Below are 15533 nucleotides of genomic sequence, written 5' to 3' on the forward strand. Positions count from 1 at the left end.
CTGGTTTGCAGGCGGAAGACAAGGCAGACGTGTTGAATAAGGAGCTCCTTTTGACCAAACAGAAGCTGGTGGAGACTGAGGAGGAGAAGAGGAAGCAGGAGGAAGAGACTGCCCAGGTAAATGGCATAGGTGGGCTGTCCTTGACACAGGTGCATTACACAGGTATGTGCAGCTGATTCATGCTATCAACAAGAGATCATTTTATTCCAAATCAAGAGTGCCACTGAAGCAGCACCCATGAGTAGCACCGAGCCTCGACATTTCTTTTGAAGGTGTCAGAGAGGAGGCAGCGGCTCTCCCCGAACAGCTTTTGGGAATTTGCCTTGACTGAGCGGTCTAGCAAGTGTGTTACATTTTCTCTAAGTTTAGTAATTTGGGATTATGGTCCAAGAGCTTTGACAAATCCGCAAATTTTGTGCTGTATCTCCAATATAATTGACTTCTCCGAAGTAATTGATGAGGATTGTTAAACTGAGAGCCCACTGAGGTCTCTGCTGAGAGTCGCCCCCATCAGTCACACTTCCTTTTCTTGAGTCACACCTTCGAAGGAGACGCCAGCATTCCTGGCGGAGCTCTTCAAACCTGACCCCCCGCAGGAATAACAGAAGCCCCTCTGGACCAGCCTGGGAGTTAGCACTACAGTCTCCCATGAGCTATGAGGCTGGTCAGGTGCAGGACACCTCCATTGTGAGAGTCCTGGACAGCAGGTGACCGGAAGGGCCTCTGCCCACAGTGTCGACACTCCAGCTTCCCCGGAAAAGCAGGAAGTTTCTCCATGTCCCCGTCTCTGCCAGTCCCAGCTGGGCTGATTGGCTCATTCATTCTGTGACACCAAAAATACTAGTTACAAAATAGAACCTGAAATCTTTCAGAGATCTGCCTCCAAGCAGAGAAAGTCCCAGTGAAGTTACCTATGAAGGGATGTATCATCCAGCACCTTTTGGGGCTTATAAAAAGTGTCCCATGGATTTTTTTTGTTTTTTTTTATTTTAATGATAAAATGACTTTTGACATTTACTTTTACATTGACTAGGACTTTTTTTAACGTACTCAGCATTTTTCAGGGGCTGATTATGCAATTTGATGTAGGCTTTGGTAGGTATTGTTTTTCTTTTACCTCCTGCCTTTGGGGGGCTTACTTCAGTTCCTTAGGTAAGGGCTCAATCTACTGGCAAATGAATTTATTCATGCTTCTTCCCTGTGTGTGTGTGTGTCCTGTTTTAATCATTATGATGCCCTCGTGAGATTTGTTAGATGAGTAAACTAGGGCTCAGAAAATGAAGCGGCAAAGCCTCTCAGCCATCTAAGTCTGTCCTGAGGTCAGTGCCCCCCCCCCCAGGAGAGGAGAAGGCTATATAGTTCATACCCTATGTTAGGGAAGATAGAGAATGGAGGCTGATTTAACAACGAGGTTTGAATTAGAATAACTGACAAATTGCTTTTATTTTTATTTTTATTTTTAATATTTATTTATTCATTTTTAGAGAAGAGAGAGAGAGAGAGAGAGAGAGAGAGAGAGAGAGAGAGAGAAAGAGAAGGGGGGAGGAGCAGGAAGCATCAACTCCCATATGTGCCTTGACCGGGCAGGTCCAGGGTTTTGAACCAGCAACCTCAGCATTCCAGGTCGACGCTTTATCCACTGCGCCACCACAGGTCAGGCGACAAATTGCTTTTAGAATGTGGCAAACATGAAGAAATTCAGAAGTCTCCCAGTGATGTGACCCGATTATAAGCTGCAGTGTTTGTGAGTTGGCGGGTACAGATTAATCTTTAAGTCCGTAATGAGCATACACAGAGAGCTGCATCACAGCATCTCAGACAAGGGGTAGCTAGAACAAGCCCTTGTTTGTTCGTTCGGCCAACGACTTGGGAGCACTGAATTACTCCCTCCCTCTGGTGGTGCCTGAGCTCTCCCATCGTCTTCACCTTCCCTGGCTCTAGTGCTCCAGAGCGGCCAGGCCACAAAAATGACTGCTTTTAAGTTCAGCTTTCATGATTTAGTATCTTTCTGCCTGTAACAACTACCTCCCTGATGGGTCACCTCAGCTCCTCCTGAAGTCACTGTTTGTTTAGCCCTTGACTCTCCTGTCTTCAAGGGCTCTCGTCTTTCTCCATCTTGTTCTGACTCCAGTCCCAAAGCCTCTTGCTCCTGCTGTCAGGGAGGTGACGGCAGTAACGTCAGGGACTATGACCAGGAAGGCCTGACATGTTTCTTCTGTCATTGACTATATAGCATCAAGGGTACATGCGGTGTTGCCTTTAGATCCTCATATGGATCAAGGTCGCTTCTGACTCAACACTGCATTAACAATAGATGTACAGGGTAAGGAGTAAGCATAAGCACTTCATCATCAGACTGTCCCTATGTCTTATGTATTAAAGGAAAGAAAGCACAATATCTGTATCTCATGAGACGATTAGGTTTTCAAATGAGCGAGCTGCAGCTTCAATGCGGAAAACTGAAATAGTTACACCATGTGCCTTGTCATCGGCTGTGATTCAGGCGGACTTGAATCTAGATGTTTGTGGAAATTATTAAGATCTTGACCTAGTCTTGATGTTTCTCATCCTCATTTTTTCTAGCTAAAGGAGGTCTTCAGGAAACAGCTAGAGAAGGCAGAGTATGAAATAAAGAAGACAACAGCTATCATTGCCGAGTATAAACAGGTAATGCGCCGCTGTGGTTTTTTCACTATAAAAGTACAGTAATCAGTGTCATTGTTGCTCTTTGGGGAAATAGGTTTTGTTTTTAGAGTTTCCAGAACAATGACTACACTGCACTCATTAAATCTGGGGGCTTGTTTTCCCCTCTGAAGCTTACAGTGGTTGGACATGCTTGCTGATAACATGGGAGGTTTATTTGAGCAAACAATCTGTTGTTTGTGTGCAGTGTCTGATAGATTTAGAGGAACAGGAAACCTTATTATTACCATGGGGATCCTGTATCTGCCCCTCCTCAGAAGCTGATTTCCTGTAGAGCATGCCAGTAACATTTGCCTCTTTGCCAAGGACTGAAGTTTAGTGATGGTACGGAATGGCAGTAGCTCGGGGATCAGCACGGCTTTTGCTGTCACAGTATAGAACGTGGGACTCGTTTGCCCACACAGCTGTGTGGCCTTGTGAAGGGAGGCAACACCTGTGCCTAAATAAGAGGAAGGGGAGCTTGCTGCGTCCGGGACACGGGGCCCCTCTGGAGAGGGGTGATTGAGCTTTGTTCCCAGGGCTCGTTGAGATGGGAGAGTGTGGATAGGGCAGGGAGAGGGCATGCGCGGTGGGAAGGGGAACAGTGTATGAAGGCACGGAGGTAGGTCAATGGGCAAAAAATGTTTAGTTTTGCACAAGTTTCGAGTACAGAAGAGAAGCGTAGGTGAGGTGGGGTCCAGTTCAAGGAAGGTCTTCAGGGAGAGCTAAGGAGTTGGGTTTAATTCTGTGTGTGGTAGGAACGTTTGAGCAGGAAAGTGGCCTGGTCTGGGACCTGTTCTTGGCACTACTCTGTCCCAGTCAGGACTGTGGAGACCAGTACGGAGCCCCAGTACAGGCAGAGGCACAGACCCACAAGAGGCAAAGTGCGGAGTCCAGGGGAGAAAAAACAGGACCCTGACCCATTGTAGCAGTAATGAAAATGGAGAAGAGGGAGGCACAAAAGATAGTTTTGGCTAGAACTAGGGAAAACATTGAAAGTGAGCGTGAGATTCTGAGTATGGGTAAGTAGGAGAGGGGATGGTCAGATGTGAACTGATACAAGGGACATACAAGGCCATGTGCTGTGCAACTTGCCATCACTGCACATGTAGTTTTTGTCACCACGTTAGGCCACAGGTGGCTGCCACATGCCACATGCCACAAATAGCAATCCCTGGGACTCTTCTCGAATATTATCTGGCAAGCACTTCAAGTAATATAAAAGGCAACAGCCCCATCTGTTTGAAGATAATTAGGACATAAAGCATGATCTAAATGCATTCTATAGTGGGAATTGACTCTAATTGGCTATATTTCAGAGTGTTTGGGTTTATTTGAAAGGGTACAGGGTTTGTCAGAATTACAAGGGTGATCGCTCCTTCCCAATGCCGGCGAATGCAGGCCTGTTTATTGTTTTCGGGCTTGGGTCTGGGGAAACTGGAGACAACTCCACAGCTGGCCCGGCTGCTCGAACTGTTTTTGAGTAAACTGGGATTGTTAAAAATCTCTGGGGGTTTTTTTGTTTTGCTTTGTTTTGTTTTGTTTTGTTTTGTTTTGTTTTCAGAGACAGAGCAAGAGTCAGAGAGAAGGATAGACAGACAGGAATGCAGAGAGATGAGAAGCATCAATCATCAGTTTTTTTCATTGCGACACCTTAGTTGTTCATTGATTGATTTCTCATATGTGCCTTGACCACGGGCCTTCAGCAGACCGAGTAACCCCTTGCTCCAGCCAGCGACTTTGGGTCCAAGCTGGTGAACTTTGCTCAAACTAAATGAGCCCACGCTCAAGCTGGCGACCTCGGGGTTTTGAACCTGGGTCTTCCGCATCCCAGTCTGACACTCTATCCACTGTGCCACCGCCTGGTCAGGCAAAAAAATCTCTATTTTGATAATAGTTGACCCTGTATTTTTTTAGTTTAAATTGCACTTGAAAGTTGGACATCCCTGAACTCTTTTCTTTCATTTCTCAAAAATAAAAAATTCAGATTTCACTCAAGTTAAGTAAGAGTTAAACTTCCAGTATTTTTTTAAAAAAACACAATTTATTTTGGCTTTGAAAGAACTTATTTCTTCCAGTTCTAGTTCCTGTTAGTACCTTATTTCAGAAGCAGCAATGATGAGATTTTATTGAGTGAGTGCTTATCAGCCAGTTGCTGTGCTAGACCCTTGGTGTATCTTTTCCTCCATTGATTTTCATAGCACAGCACGGACACGCCACATGTTTCTCGTCACAGAGAAACTGAAGCTTAGACAGAGGAGTGAGTTTACTTAAGGACACACTGCTGCCAAGTAGTAGAACTGGACTCCCAGGCTTTTCATCTTGTGCTTTGTGGCCAAACCACTTGATGAGAGTTTTAGTTTTATTTTCTGGTCATTTAACCTTTTTTAGTTTTATTCACTCTGCCATTTCTTAAGGAAACTTTTGTAATTGAAAGCAGAGACTCTTCCTGTGGTTGTGGATGGGAGACATTTCTGGCTCAGAATCCTTTTCCTCAGATTCCAGCAGAGATAGTACCTTGCATAAAGTCGGTACTCAGAAAAGATTCTATAGAATGAGCGATTCCAAAAGTGGGGACAGGGATTCACTGGGCCCACGAAGGCCAGCGATGGAAAGAAATCAGATCTTGCTCATGTGTTTTCTTTGATCAGGATAAGGCTTCACAGAGGGTCATTCTCAGGCTCCCCGCTGCTCCCTGTGGAGGGGACTGGTGTTTGCCATGTGACTCCGTGCACGGTTCTCCCAGCATCAGAGAGCAATGATACGGGAGTTGGAGTAATGTGCACTTACTGTAAGAGTCATTCTATTGTCCAGTAAAGAGCTCTTTTTTTTCTTTCTTTTAGATCTGTTCCCAGTTAAGCACCAGACTGGAGAAGCAGCAAGCAGCCAGCAAGGAGGAGCTGGAAATGGTCAAGGTGAGGACAATGGACTAGTACTAGACATAATTTTTTCCACATTCACCATCTTCAGTGAGGACCTAATGGGAGGACCTCCACACGTGATGATGCCCCAGAGGCAGACACACCCCAGTTCTAAAGGATTTAGAAATTATGGAGAATAGTTTTCTTCTTCTCTCTGGGGTAGGATCCTCTTCCCTGCAGGTGAAACGTTATGTCCCCACAAGTCTGATGGGCTGTCAGAGACAGGTGGTGGATGTCAGCGTCGTCACAGGTGGCCCCGAGCTTTTTGGCTGGTGGAAACCTGGGAGCCCACGGCAGCCTGCATCTCAGCTGTGCCTGAACTGATGCTTCAGTGTGCAGCCACACAGCTTTATCCCATCACCCCCCCCCACCCCCCCCACCCCCCACCCCAGTTAGAAGCAGGGAGGCAGCCAGCCAGACTCCTGCATGTGCCCGACCGGGATCTACCCAGCATGCCCACCAGGGGGCGTTGTGCCCTGACAGGGAATCGAATCTGGGACTTCCACACACCAGGCTGACGCTCTACCGCTGAGCCAACCGGCCAGGGCCCCATTACCCACTTGAACAGGAAACAGCAAGGGTAGACTAGAACTTGGCTGGAAACACATATGTTGGGTAACTGATTCTAACACCAATTGTTTAGAGGATTGTTGTTTTTTTCATTGATTTTAGAGAGAGAGGAAAAAAAAACATTGACTTCTTACTCCACTTATTTATACATTCATTAGTTGATTCTTGTATGTGCTCTGACCCAGGATCAAACCCACAACCTTAGTATATCTGTATGTTTCTCTAACCCGCTGAGCAACCTGGCCAGGGCTTTTAAAAGTTTGTTTTTAAAGAAAGCTTGTAGCATTTATTTATATGCTGCCCCCTGGTGGTAAATCTCTTTATATTGATGATTTGAAAAAAGCAATTGCTTATTCTGTAAACAATAGTAAACTAAATGGATTCATATTGTTAAGAAGTAATGTTGGCACAGCCAACTCTTGGGACCAGTGTTCTAGAAACTTGATGTAATTCTATCTGAATATATTTAGGCTTAATACTAGTAATTTCTATGCATTCTGGGGAATTCAGCATATAATTTAACAACTTGGGCAAATTATTTAACCTCTCTAAACTTTATTTTGTATTCTGTAGAAGAGATAACAGTACCTGTCTCATAAGGTTATTTTGAATATTAAATAAGATAATAGATATAAAGTACTTACTACTTAGCACATAATAAATGCATCTTTCTGTAAGTTATAACCTGAAAATCTGAGACATGAGAAATATGAACCTTGTTCTGACTTTGTATTCCAAAAGTGTGTTTTTCTTATCCCATGTTATAAAACGCCAGTCTGAGATTAATCGTGAGTATAGAGTTGGAAGTCTCCTTCCCCAAGCTAAATTTGAGGTTCATATCTCCCCTTTCTGTTCTTCCTTTGTATATGCCTTCATCATTCTTTGTACTTATTAGACACAATGACTAAGACTCAGTTGATGAAATGTCTTGGCCTAAACAGATTAACTATCCTGAACTAAAACATTGGTTTAAACACAAAGATTGTTTATTATCTCATGCAAAAGAAGTCTAGAAGTTTTATCAATGATCCAAGCTTTAGTGACCCTTGTCCTCAGCATGGGCTTTCATCCTCAAGGGCACCTAAAAGTCAAACCTGTCAACTGGAGTCTCCGCCATCACGCCACCATTCTGTGGTAGAATGTCGCAAGGATACAAGGGCCCACCTCCAGTTGGGTGAGCTGTCTCTAGGTGTAGCATTCTTAGAGGCTCCATTCATATCAGAACTTAATTTCACACTGACACCTAACTTCAAGGGAGTACAGAAAACGGCACCTTCCAACTGGGCCTTTTCCAGCCCAGATAACATCAGGTTGTTACTAAGGAAGCAGATGGCCGTGGGCAGGAATCTGTCATCTCTCCCACACTGCAGCGTGTCTGCTCCACGAGGCCCATTGCTCTGTCTCCAACATAAAGCACAGGATTTGGTGATGTGAATGAGTGAATTATCTATAGCAGGGGTAGTCAACCTTTTTATACCTACTGCCCACTTTTATATCTCTGTTAGTAGTAAAATTTTCTAACCGCCCACCGGTTCCACAGTAATGGTGATTTATAAAGTAGAGAAGTAACTTTACTTTATAAAATTTATAAAGCAGAGTCACAGCAAGTTAAAGCATATAATAATAATTACTTGCCAAGTACTTTATGTCGGATTTTCGCTAAGTTTGGCAGAATAAATCTTTATAAAAACAACTTACTATAGTTAAATCTATCTTTTTATTTATACTTTGGTTGCTCTGCTACCGCCCACCATGAAAGCTGGGACGCCCACTAGTGGGTGGTAAGGACCAGGTTGACTACCACTGGTCTACAGCATCAAGTCAGGAATCATGAGCATTCTGTTTAAGGACGTCCACAATGTGGCCATGGAGGACTTTTCTCACCGTGTTCCTCTTATCATGGTGTCGCTTACACTGCCAGGCGCCTCCCTCCCTGTGGTCTCAGACAGTGCAGCATCTTTGCACATGGCGCTCTCCCTACTGCACTGTCCTCTTCTCTCTTGCGAGATTAATCCATTCTTTTATAAGGTTCAGCCCTAATGAAACCACTTACCCAGCTTGGTAAACTTTCATCACTTAAGACCCAGATCAAAAGCTACCACGTTGACATTTTATTTAGTCAACAAAAAATATATAACAGATGCTTGCTGTGTGCCTCTCTGTGCCAGCCTGGGGTTCTTAAGAGAGCTCTAAGATGTTGTTTAAGTGTCTAACAAATGTTAGTGAGGCAGGAGTCTGAGAGTGCAGTGTGGGTGGGGTGAGGAAGAAATCAGGACAAGAGGTGATTCGCAGTGTCGCGGGCCTGGGTTGGGAGACATGGCTGTCGGAGGAAGACTTTCTGACTGGCTGGGTGTGGAATGAAGGGAAGCTGATGAGAAGGTGACATCATGTCTTCAGCCTCAGTGGTGGCAATGTGCACAGTGACAGGAGGGTGGGGAGCGCTGCTTCATGTCTGTGTGAAGAGAGGCTGGTGGGGGTATGGACTTTAGCTTGCTGTAGCAGTAGGATGTCAAAATAGATTATGTAGCATCTTTTCTTTCTAAACTGTTTTTGGAGATAGATTAAGAAAACAATGGCACCCTTGTCTCGAAGAGAGTGGCCATTGTTGGGTGCTGATCATGCTTTGATGGGCAGTCCGGGTCAGAGTCACTTCTGTTACCTTGCGCGACAGTGATCATCTTGGATTGAAGCTGAACCAAACGACATCTACTTCATCTGCTGCAAGAGTAGTATCTTTAGGTTAGGTATAGCGACTGCCGTCCACTCCTGGCCAGCTGCTCCCACTCTGTATCCTCACTCACGCAGTGGGGGTGAGGACAGTCCATCACCAGCACTCCAGGGTACGTGAGGTACCGCACGCAGAGCATAGTGGACGGAGCGTGGCGTCCAGCCGGAGTAACAATAGCACAAAACTCGCGCAACAGATGTCAAAGGGGCACTGCAACACTGTCTCCAAGGTCTTTAGAGAAACTTTAAGGAAAAGGGTGCCTGTCTTGGATAGCTGGGTTTTGTGCTGTTAACATTTTGGCCATAGCACACAAAAAAAAAAAAATCATCTTTGGAAACAGGCCTGCATTTGAAGGCAACAGACAGCATCCAAATTACAACCCAATCCCATACCATTTCAGGGAGTGACGTGCTAGGGAATACCTCTTGACGCTGGTCATCTCTTTGGGATATTTCAGGGTAAAATGATGGCGTGTAAACATTGCAGCGACATCTTCAGCAAGGAGGGGGCTCTGAAGCTCGCAGCCACGAGCCGAGAGGACCAGGGAGTTGACTCGGACGACGAGAAGGACTCACTCAAGAAGCAGCTGAGGGAGATGGAGCTGGAGTTGGCCCAGACCAAGCTGCAGCTGGTGGAGGCCAAGTGTAAGATTCAGGTTGGTGACTTGATACAAGGTCAGCAAGAGGAAGCAAAGCCAGTTTAGCAGTCTGGGCTATTCTAGCACTTTAGAATATAGATGTTTAGCCCAGAATCATAGGTGTTATGATAAATACATTTCTCTGCCCAAGAATGTGTCCTGCATAGTCAGATGTTATGTCATTATTTTTAAACACTTAGATAAATACATAGATTTGAGTATTAATAATAAAAAAAAATTGTATCTCGTGAGACTTAAGCATATGTTTTTCAGTTTACCCTGCACTTTTTTTGCCAAGGTCCTTTCTCATTGAACTTGATCACTTTGGTAGCTGATCCTGAAAACGAAAGGCCAAACATCCTCTGTCATTCCCCCATGGTTGAACATTGGCTGACTGTTCCTTTCTTTTTTTTTCTTTTTTTTTTTTTTTAATCTTTACAAGGTTTTGCCAAATCCCTTTTCCCACAATCTCTTTCCATATCAGAGGATAACACAGTTAGAAAAATCGTCCTGGCTTCTGGTGGCCTCTTCCTCACTTCCTTTCCCTGTTACTGCTAATGCATGCACTGTGTCCCGCCATGGCTCTATCTGCTCTGCACTGGTGGCCCTCAGCGGTCTCTGCGCTGGGCCTCGTGCATTCAGGGACCTAGAACTCACTCCTGTGCACTATCCGTAGAAATTTAACCCATCCATGCATTTATGTTTATATTTGTAGTTTTAAATGTGTTATCTCAGGTTGTAACCTAAACCTGGATTGCATGGGGAATAAAAAGATAACACGAGGTTTCATTTCACAGACTCTGATTTCTAGTGGTAACCCTTCTAGCTGTAACCTTTTTTGTTTGATTTCATTAAGAAGCCAGTTAAATTTCTCCTGGGCTTTGTGGGAGGCAATGATGTCTGTATAGACCTAGGGTTGCAAAAAGCTGTCCTTGGATTTTTTTGGCAGAGAGAAAACTTTTATAAAATCTCAGATGATTTTCTTTCTTCAATTAGGAACTTGAACATCAGAGAGGGGCCCTTATGAATGAAATCCAAGCTGCAAAAAACTCTTGGTTTAGCAAAACCCTGAACTCTATCAAAACGGCCACGGGCACCCAGCCCCTGCCGCCGCCGCCGGCCACCCAGTCGCCCAAGGAGAGCACATAGTTCCAGCCTCAGCCCAGCACAAGAGCACAACGATCAAGGCGCCGGGGACCCTGGAGGACCCTCCCTGGGGTCCCTCCGAGCAAGGAGGGGAAAGGAGGCCGGAGAGCAAGCCCGCTCTTTCTGTGGCTCTCCCTCCTTGCCTGACACTCTTAAAGCGATATTATTTAAACTGACCTGATTTATGTTAAGTAACTGTTTTCAAGATTCTTCTTGGAAGGCCATGTTCAAATCCATCCTAGTATTATGCATTATTTTACATGCCTGATATTTAGTTGGAAATAAGTCAGATCTAAATGCTTTTTATTGAGAACTAACTATTCATAATTGTTTCTATATTCCATAGAAATGAAGATGTCTTTTATTCCAAGATTGAAGTGATAGGCATATATTTGTCACAGAAAAAAAAATGGAAACCTAAAATCATAACTTTTCAGGATTTATTCAAATAAAGCACACTATGGGGCCGGTCACTACCACTGTCAAGTTACCTCCCAGACGCGACTTCCTGGATTGTGAAAATCCTGTCTGAAGGGAAGAGCAGACCCAGGATTGACAGTCCCCAAAGAAAGTCAGTCTATTTTATTTTCTGTTGGGTGCACCTGGAAGCAAAGTGCCAAGAACCATGGGTAAAAGAGGCTGTTGAGAATACACACAAGAGCAGAGGAACTGAGGTTTTGAAAAGTGCAGAAGAAATAAATCACTTTGGCTCTGGTATTCTAACAGGCCCTTTTAAGACCTCCCTATGGGCATTGCAAGTCTCTAAATATGAACACAGTTGTGAGTTCTGGCAAACATAAAGTCAGCTACAAGCCTTAGGAAACCCTCACCAGAGAACCTAGAAAGACCCAGGTTCAGCCATTGTGTTAGAATGGAATACAGAACCAGGGACAGTGTGTCATTTGATGTTGACATGTACTTGCTAAGGACACTAATACACCGTAACTTTGTAAAAGTTATGAAATGGGAAATCAAGACCAGCTTCATGTCATCTTAGTTTAATGTTAGGCAACTTTTCCTGGTATTTGTAGCTCCCCCAAAATGTGCCATTGGTACCCCTAGAGGAAGAGATGCAAATGGATTGCAACATTTTTGATTGAATAGGAAACCTGTAAAGAAATACGTATCTCATGGAAAGGTAAAGAAAGCTATTGTTTAAAAGGTGATGGAAAATTTTTTTCTATTATATTTAACATATCTATATCAATGGTCCTTGCAGGGAATCCTTTCATAAGGGCAAAATGAATTTTCCCACTTTCTAAGCTATTTTGGAGGCCTCTGGTCTTTTTCCACCAACCCAACTACTAGCAGGTATGTTCAACAGCACTTACCGACACTCATCTTTGGCTTCCTTCTTGAACATATTGTTTGCAAAGGACCTTCAACGCTGTATTGCCAGATTCTCATCTGTGCTATAGGATGCAATTAAAACTAACACTCCAACTCTCCTGGAGATGAAAATCAAGGCAGAGCCATCTCGACTCCAGGGGAATGCACTACAGGTTGCTCATTAAACTACACAGTGCGGCCCCTTTGTCAGCACGCATTCATAGCCTCTACAGCCCATGAAACTGATGGGGTTGTTTGTTATCCTTTGTTACACACATCAAATAATACTTTCTTACAAAATTCTTTTTGGTTCTGACATTTTTTATCATAAATTCATTTCTTTTTACCAAAAATGAAAATAAACCAGCATTCAAGTGTCATTGTTGGCTTTAACATTCCCTACATTATGGTTTAGAAAAGCTAATCCTTATTATTATTATTATTTGTAAAATATAATGGCTAGAGAATTGCATCTTGGTACTTCTTTCTGTAAATCATTTAGTATAATTTGTTAGCTTGATTGATCCTTTACACTTTGATTCCAAGAAGCCTTGTACAAGTTGCCTTATCAAATGGCCAGCTAAATTAAGGATGTTCTTTTGTGTTTTGCGAATCTTCTAGTTCTCCTATACAGAGCTCTTTTTAACTTCCAAAAATTGGCACATTCCACAGAATACATAAAGTGCATAATTTTCCTTAAATAGTAGTTGAGGCAAAAATAGAACGGCACTAGGTCCAGTCCTTACCTGTAAACCTGGCTCAGTTTGTTTCTTTAAACAAAACCACTAGGCATATACATTCCAAACGTTTATTAAATCAATCTTCTGCATTTCCTTTTAACTCTTTTAAAAGATTGTAAAGATAATCTGTAGATATTTTTTCTTTTCCAGTTCTATATCATAATGTTTTGGTATCATAAGTCTAAACTGTTCCTCACTGCAATGCCTTTAGGTCAGTAGCAACAGAAAAGATAGAAAGAAAACTAAAAGTATGGTATATGATATGATTACTCATACAACATGTTACAACAGCGTTATCCCAAACCACATCCTTCACTGTGTATTGTTGAAGACCCATGCATCCTGGCATTAACTGTTAGTTTTAATTTCATTTATTTTGAAATGAATTGCTCCTCTTCTCTTGATTCCTTTAGAGAGAGATTAACCAGCCCAAATATCCAGGAAATTTTCAGGTATTCTAGTGTTTTTCATCTTTTCCTAGAACACACTGTATAAAACATTCCTCCAGAAAGCCAACATTCGCAACATTCTAAAAACTGATTTTTTAAGTTCTGCAAAATAAATTAAGGAAATGAATCTCAACTTGATTATTCAGTCCATTAGCTTTTATATCTTGAAAATCTTATTTAACACATCCTTTGAAGCTGAAAGAAACCAAGCTGAATTTCACAGTGTATATATTTGCTGGCTTCCCACATCCTGGTTACATTTAGTTACAGATAATTTAATGCAAAGAAACAAACTCAGTTACCTAATGTTCTGTATATGAGTGCCTATCAGAAACACTAATAGGAATGTCACACAGGCCCACTTCCTGTATTTCCATACAACTAATATCTGTCTTCCCCTCTCCTGGCTAGTAAGTTGGCAGTTTCTTCTTCATTAGCCTTCTTAAACTTCTAGAATGAAGTAGAAAAGCAGTCTTCGTACTGATGTTGGGATATTTAATTGTATTTATCTTGTTCCATTTCTTCAGAATTTTCATTCTTTTATACTATGTCTTATTTATTTTTCTTAAACCCCTACTCCATTTTTTTAAAACTACTTTCCAGTTAATAACTAGTGGCTTCATTTCCTAGCTAAAGTGAAGAAAACAAGAGAACCACAGTTTAGGGGACAAGAGATGAGAAATCCTTAAAAAGGTTGATTAGTCACTGTGGATGAGAATCCCAAGTGACTAATGTAAGGGACTGAGTTTTCTTTTTCTTTAGCTGAAATTAGTCTACTAAATACTCTGTTAATATGGTTGTCTGATTTCAGGGCTCCTTTAAGAGATAAAGGAGTTTTTAAAAATCAAATACCCTGTTTGTTTTATCTCTTTTGGAAAGAACACTTTTAATTACTTAGCAAGATGATTCTATTGTATAACTTTTAAAAAACACTTTGAAAAGCTGTGATTCTCTTGCTTGCTTCAGTTACAAATAAATGAGAGAATGGACTAACTGTTGTTTGTTAGATTTGTGTGTCGATTTTATAAAGTATCCCTGCCTCTTCTGTATACCTGTGGCCCCTGCACCTGAGTGCACATGTGGCGATCAGATACACAAGGGCAGCTCGGCTCAGCAGCCTGGTTTGGTTTCCTGCCAGGGCACCACCAGGTAGAAAATTCTCGTCCTCTAGTTGCCATGCTCATGGTCTCACTGAACCAGAACCACTCCAAAAACATCCTTCCTTTTTCATAGTGGCTTCCATACAGTAAAAGCGAAGCCCTTTACCTTAGGAATTTCTTTATTTCTCAAAAGCTACCAAAATGAGGACTGCAGTGTGGGCTGTGACACAACAGGAGATGATGTGGAGTTGTGATGGGCAGAGTGGATGTTTATGAGTAGCGGGTAACTACACTCGGTCAGGTGTTCCATCTCAGTTTCCATCTAGAAGACTAACGTCAGGCTTGTCTCCAGATGAATTTGCTCCCTGCTATAAACACGTCATCAATATGTCCTGTTCTCCCCACTTCCATCTCATGCTGATCATCAGTGGGATTCTGAAAAATTTAACCAGAAAGAAATCGAGTAGAAAACAAATATTTGAAGTTCCTTTCCTTTTTCTTCAGAAGTAAGTTAACATGTAAAATCTGTTCCATGGAAATGTAACATAACTATATATTATATATGGAATAAAATATAGGAAACTGAAGTATAAGGATATAAATACATCAGGACTCTGGTGTCACGAAAGAACAACAGTAAAGCTGGAGATGGTCCCAGAATCCAATATGTCCCAATAGCCTTTTACATCAGTTTCTCTATTTTTGGTATTTTGCATAATATATGGATTCTTAATTCAAATGAGGGAGGACATCTCTCAGTCAGCCCCACTTCCTTTCTTTCAACGCCTACCTTCCCCTTGCTGAGGAGGTAGTAGAAATTCTCTACCATCTATTTTCATGAAATGTATAATTTTTGTCCATGGTTTCTCTAACGAAAGCAGTGCTGACAACAAAGGAAACATGAGTGAGCAGTCTCTCCTCTATAAACACTGACCGGTTAGATGTTTCCATAAGTCCATGTATTATGCATAGTACACTATTAATGTAAATGTAATGCTTGTTAAGAGAAGTGCAATTTATTGTACATTGTCCCAACAAATGTTTACTTTTATAATCGTTATGAACTTGAATTGGATTAGTATCATTTTCATGTGTGAATGAAACCTTGTGAAATAAACAAATGCAACCAAGAAGGTGACAGGTACCTGTTTTTGTGAGCCAGTGATGTTTTCAATGCTTCGTGTTGCCCCTTTGGCCCCACTCAGCAGTAATAAACATTTGTTCTCAAGTC

General features: G+C 42.4%; 1 protein-coding gene across 7 annotated transcripts in view; it reads left to right on the forward strand.

The window, feature by feature from the left end:
• RABGAP1L (RAB GTPase activating protein 1 like) overlaps positions 1-15533 on the forward strand; it is a 551348-nt gene extending 535815 nt beyond the window's left edge. For all 7 annotated transcript variants that reach the window (XM_066371551.1, XM_066371553.1, XM_066371552.1 and 4 more), the window contains 5 exons: positions 12-116; positions 2584-2667; positions 5526-5597; positions 9359-9556; positions 10535-15533. In XM_066371551.1, the coding sequence (XP_066227648.1) occupies positions 12-116; positions 2584-2667; positions 5526-5597; positions 9359-9556; positions 10535-10687 (612 nt within the window). In that variant the 3' untranslated portion in view covers positions 10688-15533. The remainder of the gene's footprint in view (positions 1-11; positions 117-2583; positions 2668-5525; positions 5598-9358; positions 9557-10534) is intronic.

This window comes from Saccopteryx leptura, chromosome 2 (assembly GCF_036850995.1).
Source record: "Saccopteryx leptura isolate mSacLep1 chromosome 2, mSacLep1_pri_phased_curated, whole genome shotgun sequence".
Taxonomy (NCBI): Eukaryota; Metazoa; Chordata; class Mammalia; order Chiroptera; family Emballonuridae; genus Saccopteryx; species Saccopteryx leptura.